We start from the raw sequence: 22323 nt of genomic DNA on the forward strand, positions 1-22323 counted from the left end.
ATTGCTTACAATAGCCAAGATCTGGAAACAGCCCAAGTGTCCATCAGTGAATGAGTAGATAAAAAACTATACTACACATATACAAATGGAATACCATGCAGCTATGAAAAAGAATGGAATCTTACCTTTTGTGATGCCATGGATTGACCTGGAGATTATTATGCTAAGTGACATAAGCCAGGCAGAGAGAGAAAAATATCATATGATCTCACCTATATGAAGAATCGAATTAACAAGATGAATTGAGGAATGGAATAGAGGCAGAACTGGGGTCAAGGGAAGCAGAGGGACAGATGTCAGAGGGAAGGAAGATGAGGAGATGGGATTAGAGAAATTAAAGAGATTAGTGAAATTATATATACATAACACATAGATACAGATAACAGGACAGCAAGTCCCAGAGGGAAGGGAGGTGGGAGTTAGGGGAAGGAGAACAAAGGGGGTGTAATAAGGTGAAGGTGGTTGGGGTGTGATGGTGTTATATTGAGTGGGACACTTGAATCTATATTAACACAATAAATTAAAATTAATAAAAAATAATGAAATAAATAGAAATTTTAAAGAAAAACTATGTAACATTAAAGAAATTATTTTTAAAAATAGGGGAGGAGATGATAAAACATCAATTGATCATTGATTCATCACCTTTTGTTGTATACATGAGAAGACTTAGAAAATAAAGTTAGATGTGATATAAACATTACATGGAATGTAACATCGGTGTCCAAAAGAACCGAGGCTGCAAAGTAAAACACCCTTTACTTGGGGTGTTTGGTGATTTGAACCTGGGGATCACAGATATGATGGAACCCTGAAATGTGTTCCAGGAAGAAAAAGAAAGGCAGACTCTATAAGGGAAAGACCACAAGTAGTGCTGATATTTTTCCTATTGACCGTCTAATGTGGCATTCTGATTAGACTAAAAGGATTGGGTCAGGGCCAGCGGGCAAGACTCTGGGGTAGGCGTTAGCACGGAAACAGGAAAGTGAAATCCATATGTGAACTTGCAGCAAGCATGCACACATGAAGTTCTGACTTCACCAATGGCCTCCTCACTCCATGTTAGAGCCCCGAGAAGTTAATAACTCCATTTCAGAATTTTTGGTTCACAAAAATGTCAAACATTAACATCTAAGATATAGTTAAGTCCTTAAAGGTGCTAGCTACTCTACTCCACACTATGCACACAAATCTCCTTAACATTAGTCATGTGAGATAAAGAATATTGAACCCCATCTTAAAAATAAAGAAAATGTAGCTTGGGTTTATGTAATTTGTCTAACCATTTATAGCTCATAGAGCTGGGAAGAATATTTTAAATCTACCTAATGTTCACAGGATATTAAAGTTTAACAGTAAAACACTTTGCTGGAAAAAGGTATTTGAGCCTAACTTATCAAGCTAACATTAAAAAGCCAAAATTATTTTCCCTGCTATCCCTTTCTCAGAATCTCAGCCATCTACCCGCGGAGACCTAGAACCTATTTAGAACTCTACCCCTAATTACTCTTGTAAATAAATCACAGTAGTGAGGACAGTAAAACTCAGTGGTGATGAGAATTCTAATCCAGCACAATTGGCCCCGATTCTCAACTACACCTGGTGTAATGTATTCTCATTTTCCAGAGCCTCAAAGGAGGTCCATCGGTAGAGGGGAGGTGCTACAGGTATGGCAAACTTTGAGGCAAAAACATGGAGAGTGAGGCCCATGAACCCAGAGTTCTGGCCAACGTTTATCACATATGTCCATGCAGGGAGACTGTGGGGACTCCTGCCTTGTGTGGGAGATCTCCAGCCCCCAGAAGGTTCACTATCAGCCCCAACAGTACTTCAGACCTGGAGGCCAACCTGGAGATGCCAAATGGTCAAAGGCAACAGAAACAAATGTATGGCCACATGTACTAATTGACTGATTGATTGTTTCAGTGGTGCCTTACAGTCTCATGAAATGGTAGGAAATAGTCCTCCTCATAATATTTATTTAACAAAACTAGCAATATGTATAGTCTAAAACTCCAGTCATAAAAATTCAATCTCATGTCCTAAGAGGTGAATAAATGACTTGTGCAAGCTGGCAAAGCAAGCAGCGAGTATCAGGAGGCCATGGACATTATGAAGAAATGCCCACAATTCTGTGGACATTTATTATTTGTTTCCACAATTATGATAATTTTCTTAAATTTTTTTTTCCTCCAGGAATAAAATGATGTAAAGATGCATTGATTAAAAGTCTACATCTTGTAATTTCAAGGGTGATACTAAATTTATTAAGCAAACAACACAGTGAATTTTTAAATTGCTGTAAAGTTTATAAATATTACTTTGTTGCTGTTATTTAACCTGTTTGCAAAAAGGTAGAAGGCCCCGGCTGGCTGGCTCAGTTGTAGAGGATTGTCCTGGTGTGTGTATTGTCCCAGATTCGATTCCCAGTGAGGGCACAAAGAAGAAGCGACTATCTGCTTCTCCACCACCACCCCTCCTTTTTATTCTTCTCCTTCAGCCATGGTTCAATTCATTCTAGCGCGTTGGCCCCAGGAACTGAGGATGGCTTGTGAAACTTCTGCCTCAGGTGTTAAAAATAGCTTGGTTGCAAGCATGGCTGCAGATAAGCAGAGCATCTGCCCCAGACGGGGGTTGCCAGGTGGATCCCAGTCAGGGTGCAAGCAGAATCCTGTCTATCTCCCCACCTCTCACTTCGAAGAGAAGAAAAAAAAGTAACAGATGAAATAAATCTACATAAATCATTGTCATCTAAAATCTATGATAATAATAAGTTAATAGAGTTTTTAGAAAGCTCTTCCATTGTGTAACTATGGAGTCTGATATTAATATTATCCTCTTTTTCTGAGTAAAAGTGAGTGCGGTCAATGTTCAGAGATTATTCCAAAGTCAGGTTGTTGCTTTGGGGCAAAAAAAAACCCTCAAATCCAAGTCTTTTGGGTTCTTTTTAAAACATGTCTGTGCATCTAAGATTCCACATTTATGAATATACCAAAAATGTGCCTTCTATCTAGTCAAACCATGAATAAACTCCACTTCAGACAGTGACCAGAGATCCAAGGGGTGGTCCTAGATCTCATTCCTGTCCTGTACTTGCAGATTTTGCTTAGGTAGAATCACTTCCCTATTTATTTTCAATAACATGGCACTGCTCCCAGTGGACTGAATGGCTTATCAAGCCTGGCTTCCCCTCTCCTTGCGCATGACTGTCTTCAATCGTTAGGAAAGACCCTGATCCAGGTACTCTTGCCAGCTGCCCCCAGTCAGGCAGGTGCAGTCCTTCCAAGTCTTCCTACTGGGTCCATTACATGACATTTGTGTTCAACAAATCATGGAGTGCTGAATGTGACAATGAGCACAGACAAAGGCTCTTGATGAGTAATTTGAGCAACATAGACATTTAGTGTCTGTTAAGATTCACGTTTGCTCATCGATTTCATCCAGCCAAAAGTTTCTCTGGATTACCTGGGTTCTATCCCCACCTCCTGGGCATACACGGGTGCATCACATTACACGAGGGACCAAAGTGAGCTACGCTTAGAGAAGACTTATGATTTATTAATATACCTTGTGAAATTTATTTTAATTTGGTTTAATGTATTTTATTGTTATGTTAGAATAAATTTCTTTCTGATTGGACATATAAATATTTTGTATTACTTAACATTCACCATACTGCCCACATTAGAGGTAAAAGCGTAATTTTTCTTTTATTGTGAGACATGGGTACTGAATCGCATCAAATTTCTTTTCATCCTGGCCCTGGCCGGTTGGCTCAGCGGTAGAGCGTCAGCCTAGCGTGCGGAGGACCCGGGTTCGATTCCCGGCCAGGGCACATAGGAGAAGCGCCCATTTGCTTCTCCACCCCTCCGCCGCACTTTCCTCTCTGTCTCTCTCTTCCCCTCCCGCAGCCAAGGCTCCATTGGAGCAAAGATGGCCCGGGCGCTGGGAATGGCTCTGTGGCCTCTGCCTCAGGCGCTAGAGTGGCTCTGGTCGCAATATGGCGACGCCCAGGATGGGCAGAGCATCGCCCCCTGGTGGGCAGAGCGTCGCCCCATGGTGGGTGTGCCGGGTGGATCCCGGTCGGGCGCATGCGGGAGTCTGTCTGACTGTCTCTCCCTGTTTCCAGCTTCAAAAAAATGAAAAAAAAAAAAAATTTCTTTTCATCCTCTCCAGATAGCATCATTTAGATTCTCTTTGCACTACTAATATAAAATTATAATAATAGTTTTTTAATGTTGAGCATTCTTTACACTCCTAAAATGAAGCCAACTTCAGTGTCATTACAAATCTGCTAATATACTGTGACATTTTTTCATTTGCTACTATTTTATTTTGAATGTCTGCCTATGTAGTCATAGTTAAAATTGCTATTTCTTACTTATGTTATCCTTGTTAAATTTTGATACAAGGGTTATCATGTACATAGCAAACTGGTATACACTGTGGGATAATTAAATTGTATAACAATTACTTTTTCTTAAAAAGAACTTGTAGTGTTATCATTTGAGTTATGGGTTTTTAATTTTTTACTTTTGTCCTTTTTTGCTTAAACAATACTTTTAAAGAGTGCTTTTTACAACTTCTATTTATACCATCTTTTTAAAAAGTTTCTATCTTCTTTAATAAATTTAGTACCCATTTTTTAGAAAATCAATAACATCTAGATTGTCAAATTCACCTTGTTACATAAAGTATTAAATCATGATTTATACTTTTCTTTGATTTCTCTGTATCATTTATTGTACTATCTTTCTTATTTCTAATAGTATTGTCATTTATTGTGTTTATTAGATAAGACTAGTTGTTTATCCACTTTAATGGTAATACTCAGGAAGCAGCACACATTTATTAATCCCAGTAATTACCAGGTCATTAAAACTCCTACAAAATAACTGTATGAGTCCACCTTCCCCAGCATCTCCATTTCCGGGGCTGCTCCTTGCATGGTCAGTATTTAAAGCATTTGAGTCTATTGTCTTTTCATGAACACACATACACATCAAGCCCACTTTCAGAAGAAAATGTCATTACCTTTCCCCTTTCTGTTTGAAAAGTTTAGGCAGTCTGGTTTTTTTTGGCAGGAATATTTTAGGATATTGCTTTATAAACTTATTGTGAGCTGATAGGATATTCTCAGCATTCCAGCTATAAAAAAAGAGAGAGGAAAAGAAGTTAAATTGTAAGTATCATTAGATAATAGCTTCAAAGAGGAAGGTTTCTAATACAATATACACAACTTAATTTTATACTGTTTAGTCTAAGAAGCAAACAATGAAAATAAAAAACAAACATTATATGCTTTAAAAATACCCTCTGTATCCTGACCAGGTGGTGGCGCAGTGGATAGAGCGTTGGACTGGGATGCGGAGGACCCAGGTTCGAGACACCAAGGTCACCAGCTTGAATGCAGGTTCATCTGGTTTGAGCAAAGCTCACCAGCTTGGACCCAAGGTCACTGGCTTGAGCAAGGGGAACTCAGTCACTGTAGCCCCCCGGTCAAGGCACATATGAGAAAGCAATCAATGAACAACTAAGGTGTGGCAACGAAATACTAATGATTGATGCTTCTCATCTCTCTCTGTTCCTGTCTGTCTGTCCCTATCTATCCCTCTCTCTGACTCTCTCTCTGTCTCTGAAAAAAAAACACACACACACAAAAAAAACCTTCTGTAAAAATCATCTATAGTGTGCTTCAGAGAGAAATAAAATGATTGAACTTTGGGTGATGGACACACAACACAATCAAGAATTCAAATACTATAGAGGTATTTACCTGAAACCTATGTACTCTTATTGATCAATGTCACCCCATTAATTTAATTTTCTAAATAAAATTATATAAAGAATATCAAATTTATAACAGTCTATGTAAAATTTTAAGTTAAATTTTAAAACTTTAATTTGTCATTAATTAGTCTTGTATAAAATACGGCAAACAATTAAAATTCTTCCAAAAGGATTCACATGTATTTAACATATATATTCCTGGATGGCATGATTATATGGACCTTTGCAATGATTTATGACACTCTCATGCACTATTTTTTTAGGGTTGGAATACAGATGTCTTAAACCAAAAGATGAACATCTCCCCAATCCAATCACTCACTGAAATCATCTGGGATGCCAACTTCTTATTTTTTTTTTAATTTTATTTATTCACTTTAGAGGGTAGAGAGAGAGATGGGAGGAGGAACAAGAAGCATCGACTCCCATATGTGCCTTGAACAGGCAAGCCCCAGGTTTTGAACCAGCGACCTCAGTGTTCCAAGTTGACGCTTTATCCACTGCACCTCCACAGGCTGGGCGACTTCTTATTTTTAATTTAATTTATTAGAGTGACATTGATTCACAAAACCATGCTGGTTTTAAGTATACAACTCCACAAAACATCATCTGCACCCCACATTGTGTGTGCGCCCATTGTCCCTGGTATCTAATGTATTTCCCGTGGAAACGAGATCTCCAAGGCTGCGGTCTGGGTGAGCTCCTCGACTTTCAATGTCCTCCTCCAGATGGTGCCCACTTGTGGCCGGGTTTCCAAACACTGCACATATCAGAAATGTCAGTAACAGGATCTGCTTCTATTCACAGTCTGGTAACGACATCTGCTTTTGGAATATCTACCTCATTCAATTTTCAATTGACGACCATTATGGAAAGTTGGTTGATTTTTTAGAATGCTGAACATTCATCTTACCAGCTTATTTCAGTAATTATCAAACATGATCATATTTAAAAATTAACAATGACAAACAAACATCTTAGTCAGTATTTGCCTCATAGCAGTGAATGTAAAAATCCTTAAGAGAAAACATTCATTATTTCATTGTCAGTGTAAACAATAACCACACACAGTAAAATATTTATGTCAGCTTTTTATTCTCTTGGTCAAAGTTCCTAAACACCTTATTAATTCTTTACAAATAGAATATATTTTAAGAATACTGTCTAACTTAATTGGACTTAATTTATTTAAATAATGCAATGTAAATGTAATTTAATATGACATTATCTTTTTCATTCCTATTCTTATAGGGATACAATGACCAAGAATCTATTTAAATCTAACCACTGAGATCGCTGGAAGCTTTCCCAAGACGCTCCCCCCTTTTTTTCTGTTTGAAACTGACATTCTATAGTTACCTATTTTACACATTTACCTTTTATATATTGGGTACATGTTATATGCCAAACATTATGCTAAGGGCTGGTAATAGTTTACTCCCCCTTCCACCCCTAAAGAAACTGAACACTTAGTACTTTTCTGAACTCATATAACAGGGAAGCGGAGGACACAGGGTGCACATGAAACCTGAATTGACTTCAAAACCCATTCTCTTAACCTCATGGAAATACTGACCCTCCCTGCCAAAAACCATAAAACGTGTCAGTTTTTACAATGTGCCAGATATTCTGGGCTATTTACGTTTTCGATCATCTAATCCTTACACTTTATCTCCCCATTTTGTAGACAAAGGAACTGAGGCCCAATGAAGGTAAAAAATTTAGTCCAAGGTCCCACAGCTGTGAAGTGATGGTGCCAGGATTCAAACCAGGCCACCTGATTCCAGAATGCAGGTACAGGATTCTTCACCCAAGGCAAAAGGTAGTGGGGGTGAGGAGGAGGCAGGATGACAGGGGGGAAAAGTCACAAAATATCAAAGAGGCACGCCCTCCTCACTTCTTCTGAGAGAAGCCATGGGGAGATGGATGAAAATGGAGACATAATTGGAAGGGGTTAAGAGATGTGATGTAGCCTGACCGGGCGGTGGCGCAGTGGATAGAGCGTTGGACTGGGATGCGGAAGACCCAGGTTCGAGACCCCAAGGTCGCCAGCTTGAGCAAGGGCTCATCTGGTTTGAGCAAGACCTCAGCAGCTTGAGCCCAAGGTCGCTGGCTTGAGCAAGGGGTTACTCGGTCTGCCGAAGGCCCGCGGTCAAGGCACATATGAGAAAGCAATCAATGAACAATTAAGGTGTTGCAACGCACAACAAAAAAGTAATGATTGATGCTTCTCATCTTTCCATTCCTGTCTGTCTGTCTCTGTCTATCGCTCTATCTGACTCTCTCTGTCTGACTGTCTCTGTAAAAAAAAAAAAAAAAAAGATGTGATCTAGAACTCTGTTAGTAGTAGAGAAAGCCTGTGTTTTCTCAGCAGTCCCGTAAACGATGAGGTGAGGTCCTCTCTCCATGAAGGACGGTGGGAGGGACATAGAAGAAACTAAGTAGCTCTATAATTTCAAAAGTCCAGCTTGGGTACAGGAGTTATCAAAAATTAGACATTTAAAAACGATATACCCCAGTATCACATATCTTTGAAATCCAGAGCCGGTTCTTTGATTTCATTATATTTCCTCTACTACTTGCCTGTGTGCTCAGGATTTGTGATGTCAACCATTCTGTTTTGTTTTGGGCATCAAGTTACGCTCAAAGACTGTCTTTGCCAGCAATTTATTTCACACAGGCTCACTGTGGGGATTGTACAAGCCAGTAGCATACAGGATGATGTCTCTTAATAAACCGTTTAAAAAACAACATGCTCAGAAGCAATGATTGATCAATCACACTACTGTTCCAGACAAGGAGAGATGAAAGGAATAAAGCCCTAATCTTGACAGGGTGAACCTTTTTATAAGAAGTGCTCAGGAGAACCTGTTTTAACAAACCAGGAGCTGACTTCCAGCTGCTGGCTCCAAAATCAAGTCCCTTGTTGCTAAGGGAGTGAAGGCACTGGTGTTGGTGAGCAGGCTGGCTGCTCTGGGGTGGGTGGGTTGTCACCCCAGGAATGCTGTATGGTTTAGAGCCACTGCCTAGCAAAGGGTCAGTTTGGCCACATAGGAACAAATGTCTCCAAGAGCTGTTTAGGTTGGCAAAGTGTGCCTTGCCCAGATGGAAGCCCTTCAATGTCTTCACAAACTCTCAATATCTAAGTCTAATAGTTGCCATGGTTACTTCTCTACCTGAACTCTCAGCACCTGAGCTGATGGGGCGGGTGTTTCTCCATGAAAACAAGAGGAGGCAATGATGTCCTGACACACTTCACTTCTGAAAACAGCCTGTTTTGGTCTTTGTCATAAACAAGTGGATTCAAACAATTTCTTTAAGTCGTACACAGGTGGACTTGAAATTATATGAAACAAATACACAACACGTTTACAACTCTTTGACACATGACTTCTTTCCAAGTATGAGAAAGGGCCCAACTATCATGTCTATGTCACAAAGGTGTTGCCCTAAAATGTGACATATATATTCTGTGCCTTTAATCTAGAGTGCTAATCCAGGATTTCAAACACTTTCATCTGTGTAGCTGACCAGGTAACTATGAGAGGCATTAATGGTTTATTATGATACCTCAATCATGAAACAAATGTATCAATATTAATTTGAATGACAAAAATGCATGGCTCCATTACCTGCTCTGTAGTTCTCTCATGCAGCATAACGAATTCAACTGATCATAATCGATGTGCTCAGATAGTTTCAAGCCTGGAAAAAAAAAATTTTAAATGTGAGTAATTTTCTGTAATCTTATTAACCAAGTGTGTAAATAGAGTTTAATTACAAACATTCATCATAGTAAGAGAATCCCATGATTATGAAAGTGAAGTATTAACAGTCTTTGTTGGATGCACAGGCAGAATTAAATAGGGTGATCAAAAGGAGGAAAGAACTTAATGTTTTTCACCGATGTCATACTTAGTCTGGAATTGTTTTTGTTCAATTCCAGTAAACACTGGAGTTTATACATGTTGTATACTGTCACTTCTCTGGAAGTAAGTCTTTTTGAATCCCTGTCCTAACACCTTTAGCACATGAGTTGCTTCCAGAACTCTAGAAATGACAATCCAAAAAAAAAAAGTTTTCTTAAGGTCTCTGATTCTGGCTCTCTTTCAGAATACGGCTCCTTTTGATTTAGCTCTATGCAGGTTCTCACTCTTGGCTAGCCCCTCTGCAGAGCCCCTTCAGTGTCTGGACTCAGTTTGCAATTCCTTCGGAAGTTTGAGGTTAAGCAAATCATACAAGATCCCCATAAGAGCAGAAAGACAGTAATCACGGCCAAGAAGCAAACTAACTGGGGTTGTCCTTCTGTGCCAGAAAGAACTGACATCCTTTGGAGAAGACGGGAGGAGGACAGAATGATGACTGCTATCAGTATCCCTACTATGGTCATGGGACCTCTCCTTACTCCAGGACAGGCGCGCTCTTAGGAACACCATAAAACAGAGAGCAGGAATAGCCACTCACACAATACCTTTTCCCTTAGTGAAAAAGTATGGAGAAAATCAGCAGCTTAATGCGTTTCCAAAACATTTAAAAATGTATCCATTGACCATACTCCAACTATGAAGAATTGGTATTTGATACGTTTAAATGCATCCATTATATATAATTTCAGGTCACTGAATCATAAAATCTGACTTTTAGTTTAGGCCTTTAGTGATCTAAAAATTAATCATCAATAACAGAAAACACATTCCTAAATATGAAATTAAAGTATGGGAAATTTAAACAGAAAATTGATTGCTACCCACATAAGTTATGCCACTTAGTAAATTTGCAAGTACTAATGATATGATCTTGGCATTTTCTGATCTATATTTCTCAGTTAAGCCATAAGGAACAGAACGTGACCAGCCTGACCTGTGGTGGCACAGTGGATAAAGCGTTGACCTGGAATACTGAGGTTGCTAGTTCAAAACCCTGGGCTTGCTCAGTTAAGGCACATACAGAAAGCAACTACTATGAGTTGATGCTTCCAGCTTCTCTCTCCTCTTTCTTTCTCTTTCTTCCTCTCCTTTCCTTTCTCTAAAAATCAATAAGTAAAATCTAAAACAAAAATTACCTAATTGCATTTTAGTATCATATGGAACAATTATTTTAATAGAACCAAGTTACAGCTAGATTATATCAAAAATACTTCTGGCAACCAATGTTTCTGATTCAGGACAGTATATAAAATCTTAATGTGAGCATTTTTTAGGTACATGAATTAAGAAGAGACTCCTACCACTTATTGGTTTAGTCCATTTTTCTGACTCAGTTTAGTGCAGAGGCAGAAACAGCTCTGGTGACTGGTATAACAGAAAAGGAGAATGGTGTCATAGAGGAAAAAAGATTTAGAAGTTCTGACAAAAACGGGAGTTTTTAAAAAGTATATATCTTCACTCTTCACCTAAAGCAGCTTATAAAAAATTAAAATTAAAACCACAGGATGGATGTTAGAAGTGTCAGAATGCTAACAAAGAATAGAAAAATTGAAAACTCACCTCACCTGAGAAAAGCTACAGCACTTGAGTTTGAGGCTCAGGCTTGGAACAGCCCAGAAAACTCAAAATCCAAATTGGCTGCACAGTACTCTGCCTAGGAGGACTCTTTACAACTCACTATTCCCTCTTCTCTGAGCCTCATTTCCAAGAGTATCTGTCACAAGGGTCTTGACACAAAGGGCTTTGAGCTACAAAATGGATCCCCTCTTTGAAGCAATTTCCTTACAAAGAAAAAAGCCAAAAGATTCAACATGAAATTGTAACTTTGTAAAGACCCGAAGTGGAACCAGTGATCAAATGTAACACGGGGATAAAGCTTCAAGAGTACTGAGTTTACATTTGTCCACCCTTGTGAAGAAGTCTTTACCCGGTTTTGACAGAAATGGATGGGGCTTGACCATGTAATGGGGAGAAAAGCAATGATTCTGACCAGAGTAAATTTGAAAGAGGATCACAAGCTGATATAAAAGGGTGGATACAAAGTTAATCCTAAACTAGAAACCGATGGCAGAATTAAAAGCCAATGATCTTTATTAATATAAAGTCCACTATATATTACAAGAAAAAAATCAAAAGAGTATAACATGTCATTCAAGAATTTAGGAAAAGATATTTTAAATAAAGGAAATGGTAAAAAGAAAATAGAAAATCAGAAATTAATAAATTTATGAAACAGGAAAAACTGTAGAAAAATAAACAAATTTAAAACCTGACTATTTGAAGAAAAAAAATAAACTACTGATTTGTCTAAATGAGGAAAAATGTCACAGATACTCAGTGTCAGAAATAAAATTGGGAAATAACTGTAAACATCATTACAAAGAAAATCAAGAATATTTTACACGGCTGTATACCAAAATAATTAAAACTAAATAAAAATAAGTATTTTTTAAAAATATATATATTACCTAAATTGACCATAAAAGAGAGAAGACACCTAAATAAATCAATGCCCTGAAAGAGAGAATAAACTCCCAGCAGTCTCTCTATGCCACACACCTCTCTACACTCACACACACACCAAAAAAAGGTATTAACACAGGTGCATTCCATCAGATGTTTATGAAAGAAATAAATCTAAAGCCAGTTAAATGCTTTGGAACACAAAGAAGAAAAGCTCCCAAACGTCCTTAATGAAGAAAGCTAAATAAAATGATTCCCAAATATGACAATGACATGAGAAAGAAAACCAGAGATTGATCTTATTGACAAATAAAAATAGATGTTACGAGTTTAGGTGCCCAGAAACATATTAATAAAGCAATATCACACAACAAAGAAACAATTATCCAAGTAATTCCAAGAAATTTCAATTATAAAATATAACCATGTAATTTGCCACAAGTCAAAATTTTAAAAATCATGATCTCTATAGACGCCAAAAAAAAAAAAATTAATAAAATTTAGTATTTTTAACTAATGTAAGTAGAGAAAAGTTTTTCTTAACCTGATGACTACATCAAACCTAAAGACAACATCATGTTTAATGTTGAAACATTAAAAGCAAGAACATAAATTTTAAAATAGGATAAAAATATCTGTTAGTGTTACAAACTCCTGGAAGTACAGAGAAATACAATTTGGTAAAAGAAATTCATAAGTTATAAAAATCAGAGGAAATTGTCAAAAAATCATTGTTGATACTAAAATCACATAGATAGGAAGCAGAAATATGTAGACTGGAAACCCATTAGAGCAGGGGTCCCCAAACTTTTTACACAGGGGGCCAGTTCACTGTCCCTCAGACCATTGGAGGGCCGGACTATAAAAAAACTATGAACAAATCCCTATGCACACTACACATATCTTATTTTAAAGTAAAAAAACAAAATGGGAACGAATACAATATTTAAAATAGAGAACAAGTAAATTTAAATCAACAAACTGACCAGTATTTCAATGGGAACTATGCTCCTCTCATTGACCACCAATGAAAGAGGTGCCCCTTCCGGGTGTGCGGCGGGGAGCCGGATAAATGGCCTCAGGGGGCCGCATGCGGCCCGTGGGCCGTAGTTTGGGGACCCCGGCATTAGAGTATTCAATGAAGCGACTGATTACAAAAATAACTAAGTAGGTAGTAGCTTGCCCCTTTCTCTGAACAACTGAGTCACAAAGCCCTGGGAAGGTAGAGGAAGGCAGGCATTAATGCCAGCTGTAGTGGAGGTGACAGGTATGAAGTCCAGTAGCCTAGACCAGGGCATGGAGGGGCTGGGTCTGTGCAGAGTATCAGGGCCAAGGGGTTACAAATGCGGGAAAGGAGAAAACCAGAATGAACTCTTCAAGTGTTGCATTAGAATGGGAGAATTGATGCAATTCACAGCTTTCAATATGTACACATTGATTTGCAAACAAACGTAAATGTGAATTTGTATTCCTTAGACCTGTCCACTGAGAGAATCTGGGAACATTGACACCCTAACATCAGGTGAACACACAGCAAATACACCTTCACGTTTTAACATAGTTCTGCTTGTTAAAGTGAACCAGGGTTCCCTAGGAAAATGCCTGATTCCAGGGCTCATACAGGGAAAACACAAGTGAGCCTGAAAATATTACAGTACCAGAAAACAAGGAAACACTTTCCTTCCAGGAGCTCAAAGGTGGCCAAACTGTGAACAATTTCGGCACCAAAATATACAATATAGTAATCACTAAAATAGTTTGAACAAGGTAGGAAACCGTAAGTCTACATTTATTCATTACTGATTGGTTGATTAAATACTTTATGAGATATGAAGTATTTTTATCCCTTCAAAATACCTGCTCACAAAATACTATGAAAGAGAAAAGTAAATTTATAGCAGAGAAGCTCTCCCTACCACCTAAAACAACAGATTAAAGTGATAATCATCAGCTGTGGATCAAGGTGAGACCATGTGCCACCTGGTAAGATAGAAAAACACAGAATCACTCCTACAACATTTCTGCCAAAGTTGTCTAACTCTTCAATCTATCCACAAGGGAAAAACAAACTGAAGGATATTCTACTAAATAACTAGTTTGCAATCTCCTGGCATTAAGGTCATGAAAGGCAAGAAAAACTGAAAAACCATTTCAGACTGAAGGCTGTCTATAGACCAAGATACGACAATAAAACACCACACAAGATTATGAAACAGGAAAAACTGTAGAAAAATAAACAAATTTAAAACCTGACTATTTGAAGAACAATTGGCTAAATTCCAATGGGATCCAAGGGTTAGATTACTGTAATTTATTTGGGTTAATTTCTTGACTTTTTTATTTTTGGCTATGCTTGATTATATATGAAAATATTCTTATTTCTAAGAAATACACACTAAAACAGTTAAGGATGATGGCATGTCAAATGGCTCTGGAAAACTAAGTCTGTATATACTGAACTGTCAACATTTCTATAAGATTGTGATGTTTCAAAAAATTTTTAATATTTTTAAAAAAGCAACAGCTTTCTCATATAATGACTTTTACATTTTTATTATGAGAAAAAGATATTACATATTAGCAAGAAAAAAAGATAAAATGCTCAGGAATAAATTTTACTAAATAAAAGGACATAAAAGAACACTTGTATAAAAGGATACTTGCATAAATTGGGAATAGAAAGGTTGAATATTGTAAAAATATTAGTTCTTAAATAGGAAGATTCAATGTCATAAAGATGTCAATTACATGTTAATTAATCTTTACATTTAACACATTGTCAATAAATATGCCAAAATCTTTATTTGTATATACACTATCCCCAAATTCACATAGAAAAATAAACATGTAAGAATAGCCAGCAAAATTATTTTTTAAAGAAAGCAATCAGACCATGGCTGGTTAGCTCAGCGGTAGAATGTCAGCTTGGAGTGTGGAAGTCCTGGGTTTGATTTCTGGTCAGGGCACACAGGAGAAGCAACCATCTGCTTCTCCACTCCTCCTGCCTTTCTCTCTCTCTTTCTCTCTTTCTGATGTTCTTGTTTAATAAAAAAAAATCAAATGCTTCTTTTTTTATCACTTCATATTCATTTTGAAATATCCCCTAATTATATGTATGTGTGTGTATATATATTGTGTATATATATATATTTATATTTATATATACATATATATACATATTTATTAATATGCATGAAAAATTTCAAGAAAAAATTTTCTTCATGATAATTACTTCTGAAGATAAGCTAAGAGTACTGGTTGGCAAGAAGACTCACTCAACTTTTTAATATTCTCTTGTGTCTAATGCATATTTTATTCATACAATATTTCCCAAAGATACCTATTCACCAAAATTCCCATACATTGTGTGAGGTTTATTCATTATTCTTTCCACGTATGAATCACCTACATGCTAGGCATTGTACATACAAAGATGTGTGAAAGATAACCCCTTATCTCCAGATATTCATGTAATAATAATCATAATCCACATGTATATAAAGTATCTGGTGTAAGGTTACAGATGACAAGAACAACAAGAGCTGTGTAGAAAAAGTGCTAAGGACGTTTAGTGATTAGGGAGAGGGGCCAGGAGAGCCTTTGTAGAGATGGCCTTCCTTGAGCAGAAGTTTGAAGGACTGGAATGACAGCACCACGTAGAGCAGATCGAAGGAGGGGACCCCCAGAGAAGACATGAGGTAAGGCAGGAGAGCATGATGAAGAGTCTGATGGTGGAACTCAAGGAGTAACTTTCCCTTCAGCATAGGCACTCGCCAGCTGTGCTCCCTACAGCCCAAAAGCAGTCAATAGTTGCTGAGTAGCACTGCTTATGGTCACAATGACCCCTGACTGGTGTTGGCTCCTGTGAGCTATGAGGTGATTCAGCACCCACTCTATGGGATTCTCATTACCTTGAACCTAAACTGCCACCTGGGGACCACTGAGGGCTGTATGGGCTTCTCTCCAGGCAGCTGTGAGAACTGCTCCTCAGAAGGGGAACTGCTTCCAGCTGCCCTTCTGGAAGACTGATATTGTCTCCTGTATCCTGAGCACACGTGTCAAATGTGACCATGTGAATGTTTAACGAAACCCAGGAAGTTCTTCTGTCCCCCTGAGCAATACTGCAGATGGGTTTAAAGACCACTCATCAAAGTATTGTCACTATAGTAGGGAGTTATATCAACAGAAGTGGAAAGTCTAGGACGTGAGGCAGATTTTAGCCAAATCATGATAATTTTCATGTCAGATTGAGGAAAATAGATTGTAATCTACGTTTTGGAGGAGAGGAGGACTTTGATAGCTTTGAGTAGAGTATTAACATGACCAAATTCCTTTTTAAACCATATCAGGAAAGTAACCTAGTCCACACTGTGTCAGAAGAAAAACCAGGGCTCAATTCAGTCAAAGGTGACAAAGGGTGGGTCTAGAGGGCTGAAGGACTCATGTGAAGGGTGAATTCAGGAGACATTCCTGAAACAGATGCCTGAACTCAGTGGTGACCCAGGTTGACCTCTGATGCAGAGATCTGATTTGAAATGCCTGCAATTTACCCCAAGGTTTCCCTGCCTGAACCCCTCTCATGACCCAGCTCAACTTTACTATAACTTATTGTTTAAGACCACTCTCGATTTGCTAACAAAAAAGTACAAGTACATTGAGAGAGATACAAATAGTAATAAGAAAAAAAAATGCTTGTTATTTGCAGTAAACACATCCATCTTTTTCTCCTTTGGGGTTAAAAATAAAGAGAAACTGATATTTATACTAAAAAAAAATAAAGCTGAAGAAACAGTTTTCCAATATTTCTTTTCCTAAGTTATCTGATGTCTACAGGGACTATCGCTGATTACACAAGTGCACATCCATGCACTGACATTCCGCCACCTTTTCCCTCCCGCGTGCGTTCTGAATCTATCTGCCTCATCACTCTTATCTGTTTTCAGCCTTGTTTTCTGATATGTCTTTCTTCTCACTGACAAGCCCTCCCCCTTTTCTTAGGTGTACTCCTAGGATCCACATGGCTTAAAACTTTAATATGGAGCAATATTCACTCTCCCAGATATTTCTATATCTTGCAACTCCTTTCATCTTGAGCTACTAATGCTCTGAAAGACACTCAAATTACAGGAAATGCCCTTGAAGTGTTAAGAATGGGAATGGTTTTCTCAGCTTTTCTGTAAAAGTGCTCCGTGGAATGAAAGAAAAGCAGAGGAAAAACCAGGACTGGGGGGCGTCTTGTTTCTAATCCCTGATGCCCTCTGCTCTTCTGGGCGTTCTGTCCCCCAGCCTCCTCCCACATCAGGAACAAGCACAAAGGAACCCACAAATGTCTCGTGAAGCTGACACCCTTGTTGTTACTGAAACAACAGTATAGAATGGCTTTCTCCCAGATAAATTAGGAGTCAAAAGTGCAAGATGCAATTTTGTACTTGTCCCTTCTCAGAAGCATGAGCCTAATAAGCGTGAAGCAAATTGAGGCAGAGCCTATGAACCCAGAAAGAGACAGCCTACCAGACCACACTCCTAATCAAAAGAGGAGGGGAAGGGTGGTTCCCTCAGCCAAGTGCTGAAGGGTAGCTTCATGCCTTTTATTAAATAATAATGATGATGATAATACATTTTTCTTCTTTTTGCCTCTTCGGGAAATCACTGTCTAACAATAACGTTTCGTGTGTGTACCCAGACCCGATGCTTCCCACAGGTGATAAAAACTAAGGTCGGCTTTGCTAACTGTATGGTTTTTGAAATGAGTCCTCATGCAGAATAAAGAATGCCACATCTGTTTTTGCTTTGGAGACCAATCGTCTTTATTTCTGGGGGGTTAGCAAGCTGTGAAGGGTCCTGAGACACAAGTCAGAGATTATGAAGAAGACTTAGAAGTTTCCAAGAGAAAAGAGCATAAGTGACTAAAAATGCATTACTTTCTGGGGTACCTGAGAGTCTGGCTTTCAGAGTAAGGAGACAGGAATGGAAGGCCGTCACTAGATGAGCAATCTGCTCTCTGCCTCAAATCAAGGGAGCCTGAGTAGCCAACTCGCAAAATGCAATAGACATTGTTGAACTGGTAACATGTGCACTGCACTTGCGGGTGCTGAGGAAGGGGGGAACTGGGGTGTTGCTGATAGTTGTTTTCATGAGCAGAGAGAATTCTTTAAGTGTGTCCACCCCTGGACAACTGAACCTTAGCCAGAAACCTCAGCCTTACTGACTTTACCTCTAAAACTGATAGTGCATTCGTTTCTTATTGCTGTGATACCAAAGTACCACAAGCTTGCTGGCATAAATCCACAAAAGTGCCTTGTCTTATAGTCCTAGGAGTCAGAAGATTGAACTGGGTCTCACTGGGCTAAAATGAAGTCATTATCAGGGTTGTGCTCCTCCTACAGGTCTATGTCTTTGCCTTTTCCTACCTCTTAGAGGTGCCCGAACTCCTTAGCAAGAGACCACTCCCCCTTCCATCTTCAAAGCCTGCAATAATGGCTCGTGGACCTTTGTCACCACACATCACTCTGACTCACATGCCTCCATCTTCCACAGAGAAGGACAGAGTCACCTATAATGTGGGAACCTCTCCCTAAGATCATCTGATTGGCAGTCTCCACACCCCCTGCCATGCAGCATAGCATATCCACAGGTTCAAGGACTATGGAGGGACGTCACTGAGGCCATATTCTCCTACTACAGACCTCCTCATATTCTTGTTAGAAACAAGGGAAAGAACTGCACGTTTACACAACACCAATAGAAGGTACTGGGTGAGAACTCCTCATATATAAAATTCACGAACAAGGTAAACAAGGCTCACTCAACATAGCCTAGCTAACCACATTCCAAGTAAACAAGGATGTACATCATGGCTATATCTTCTTAATATCCTTAGCTGAACCTTCTTATTTATTCCCAGGGCATCTGAATCACCCCCACAGATACCTCTTTTACCGTGCAGGTCCGTCATATTACAGATTGAAAGCATCGAGTACCCTTCCACGGATCATTTCAGCAGGGACCCGCGGAGTTTGCTAAGGGAAATTGTTGACTTGCTAGAATTAGCACAAAGGTAGTTACTAAGCAGGACATGTCTCCAAAGAGAAGTCACAGACACAACACGTCAAGTAGGAGCCTCTACAGAGGACATATGTCAGGGGGAAAGGGGGTTGGCGCTTCCATTATGCACTATTCAGTTCTGAGATCTCAACTGGGCCTGATTTCTCATCTTTGAATCACTTCACACAGGCTAAGTGTCCTTGGGAGACACTTCAGAGGGCAGCACACCTCATCCTAGTGATTCTAAATTAATTGGATCTTTTAGTTCCAGCTACTGTGCTTCCTGGGCTGTTTAAAAAAAATAAAAATCTCCTTAAGGTGACTTTTTTCTTTTTCACAAATAGAACCTGTATAGTAGGAGCTGGGGATTTTGGAAAAATTACATTTAGTACTTAATCAACTCGCATTGGAACACAAAACTTTGACTACATACAAAAATGTCTTCACAGTAATAAAGACAAATGAAAGTAACATATGTAGAAATTAATTTGTTTTAACATAACCTTATCTAACACTGTTCAAAACATAAGTATACCTTGTCAGGGTATCAGCCTTTTTCCCTGGAGACTAGAATCATTAATTAAAATATATATATATATACACACACATACATACATATATATATACATACATACACACACACATATATATTTATATGTGTGTGTGTATGTATGTATATATATATGTATGTATATTTATATATATATTCAGTAGAGCTAACTCTTATTGAAAAATATAAGAATTGGCCCTGGCCGGTTGGCTCAGCAGTAGAGCGTCGGCCTGGCGTGCGGGGGACCCGGGTTTGATTCCCGGCCAGGGCACATAGGAGAAGCACCCATTTGCTTCTCCACCCCCACCCCCCTCCTTCCTCTCTGTCTCTCTCTTCCCCTCCCGCAGCCGAGACTCCACTGGAACAAAGATGGCCCGGGCGCTGGGGATGGCTCCTTGGCCTCTGCCCCAGGCGCTAGAGTGGCTCTGGTCGCCGCAGAGCGACGCCCCGGAGGGGCAGAGCATCGCCCCCTGGTGGGCAGAGCGTCACCCCTGGTGGGCGTGCCGGGTGGATCCCGGTCGGGCGCATGCGGGAGTCTGTCTGACTGTCTCTCCCCATTTCCAGCTTCAGAAAAATACAAAAAAAAAAAAAAAAAAAAAAAAAGGAAAAATATAAGAATTAGGTAATACTATAAATTTACCCTACTATGAAAATAATATATGCATTCAATAAATATTCAATAAAGTATGCATTATCTCATATTCAATATGAATTCACTTATTCATTTATTTCATATTCAGTGAAGTAAATGCTTTTTTTTGAAGTTGAAAAAGCCACAATTGTTAGCTTTGTTGCCTAAAAGGTATTTTTAAACCTCAGCTATCATTAGAACTATTACATATTATTAATTCAGTATATTATATTAACTCAGATTAAATAATAGATCTATGAATAAGATGGCTATGACCAATAAGTCTTGAGAAAAAGGTTCTGGGTTTAGACCAACCATATAAAATAAGGAAATATGGCTCCAGCTGGTTGGCTCAGTGCTGGAGCACTGGCTTGGCATGTGGATGTACCAGGTTTGATTCCCAGTCAGGGCACACAAGAGAAGAGCCCATCTGCTTCTCCACCCCTCCCCCTCTCACTTTTCTATCTCTTTCTCTCTCTCTCCCCCTCCTGCAGCCAAGGCTTGATTAGAGCAAGTTGGTCCCGGGTGCTGAGGATGGCTCCATAGCCTCTGTCTTGGGCACTAAAAAAATGGCTCCAGTTCCAACAGAGCAAGGGCCCCAGATGGGCAGAGGATTGCCCCCCAGTGGGCATGCCAGGTGGATGGGGGCACATGCAGGAATCTGTCTCTGCCTCCCCTTCTCTCGCTAAATAAAAGAAAAGAAAATATTGTCAATTGTATAAACTTCAAAATATTTAACTTTATATTTATGATATATGATATTGTAAATCAATGAATACAAAATGAAAATAAAATGAAATGGGAATAAATTTCAGAGCTAGAATAATAAGAACTGTCTTTCTTTTTCCTTTATAATTTTCAATGAAATTTCTCCTGGTGAAAAATTCAGTGTTAATTAGCTCCCAAAAGAAGAAAAACTGAGCCACTAGAAGACCTGCCAATAACAAGACATCGATCAGTATGACCTGTAAGACCTCTCTGAGCCTTTGTACTCTCTCCTCTTTTGAAGTCTCTGCTCTTTGGAAACCCGAGAGTTCACAGACATCCCCATTTCACAAAGTAAAAGCCTTGAGACTCAGAGAACTGACATGGCTTCAGGAAGACAAAGCAGAATTGTACCTCTACGTTTCTTCCATTCCACTAATAAACTATCAATGAGATTGCCAACGTCCCTGCCAACCAACCCTGAGATGCCCCATTTCTCAGATCTGGGGTAAGGACCCCGGAGGACGATGCCAGACCCTGAGGATGCCTACTCACTTGGCATGCTGCGAGGCGGAGGAGGAGGCACATTCTTGATGTCTGTCATTTGAGAGAGAATGGCTGAGGACAGAGGAGACACAGGCATCTTGATGGCTTCAAGGTGGCTGAGCAGAGGCTGCTGGAGAGGCAGAAGCAGGCTTTTGCTTGAGGCCTCACAAAGCAGAACTCTCAGTGTGCTCTCTGATAGGCTGGGCCCTCGGAACCTGCTCTCACAGTTCTCAAGGGTGTGCACGAAGTTTCTCAGAGGGATGCCCAGTGCAGGGAATTCGGGTAGGGGGCTCTGGGGGGGTGCCTGCAGTGGAGAAGGAAAGCATAACCCACAAGTCAGTCAGAGAGTACACGAGTCTGGGTTGGATGAAAGAGGAACTCATGTCATTGGTCTTGGGTAGACCTGAGCGGACCCTTTCCCTGCTGGCTAACGGCTAGCACTGGGTCTCAAACCCTTTCCGTAAGAGCTGCTGCTGGATATTTGTACAGTTCCCCATGGCTACATACTGGGGTAGACACCCCTTCTAGGGGTCATACACTAATAAACTTACCCCTGCTCATTGTTCACCAAACTTTGCTGGAGTGTCATATATATTTTGGATATTTTCCACTGTTTCCAAATAATTAAGGCTTGTTAAGATGGCCAGGGTTTAGAGTCCTAATGAACC

The 22323-nt window shown here is 39.3% G+C and overlaps 1 protein-coding gene across 1 annotated transcript in view; it reads right to left on the reverse strand.

The window, feature by feature from the left end:
* CNBD1 (cyclic nucleotide binding domain containing 1) overlaps positions 1 to 21752 on the reverse strand; it is a 342163-nt gene extending 320411 nt beyond the window's left edge. Inside the window, exons 1-3 of the mRNA XM_066372735.1 lie at positions 21665 to 21752; positions 9423 to 9495; positions 5035 to 5148 (exon numbers count right to left, since the gene is read on the reverse strand). Of these exons, the coding sequence (XP_066228832.1) occupies positions 5035 to 5148; positions 9423 to 9495; positions 21665 to 21752 (275 nt within the window). The remainder of the gene's footprint in view (positions 1 to 5034; positions 5149 to 9422; positions 9496 to 21664) is intronic.
* Positions 21753 to 22323: the final 571 nt, after the last annotated feature.

The sequence above is a fragment of the Saccopteryx leptura genome, chromosome 3, assembly GCF_036850995.1.
Source record: "Saccopteryx leptura isolate mSacLep1 chromosome 3, mSacLep1_pri_phased_curated, whole genome shotgun sequence".
Lineage (NCBI taxonomy): Eukaryota > Metazoa > Chordata > Mammalia > Chiroptera > Emballonuridae > Saccopteryx > Saccopteryx leptura.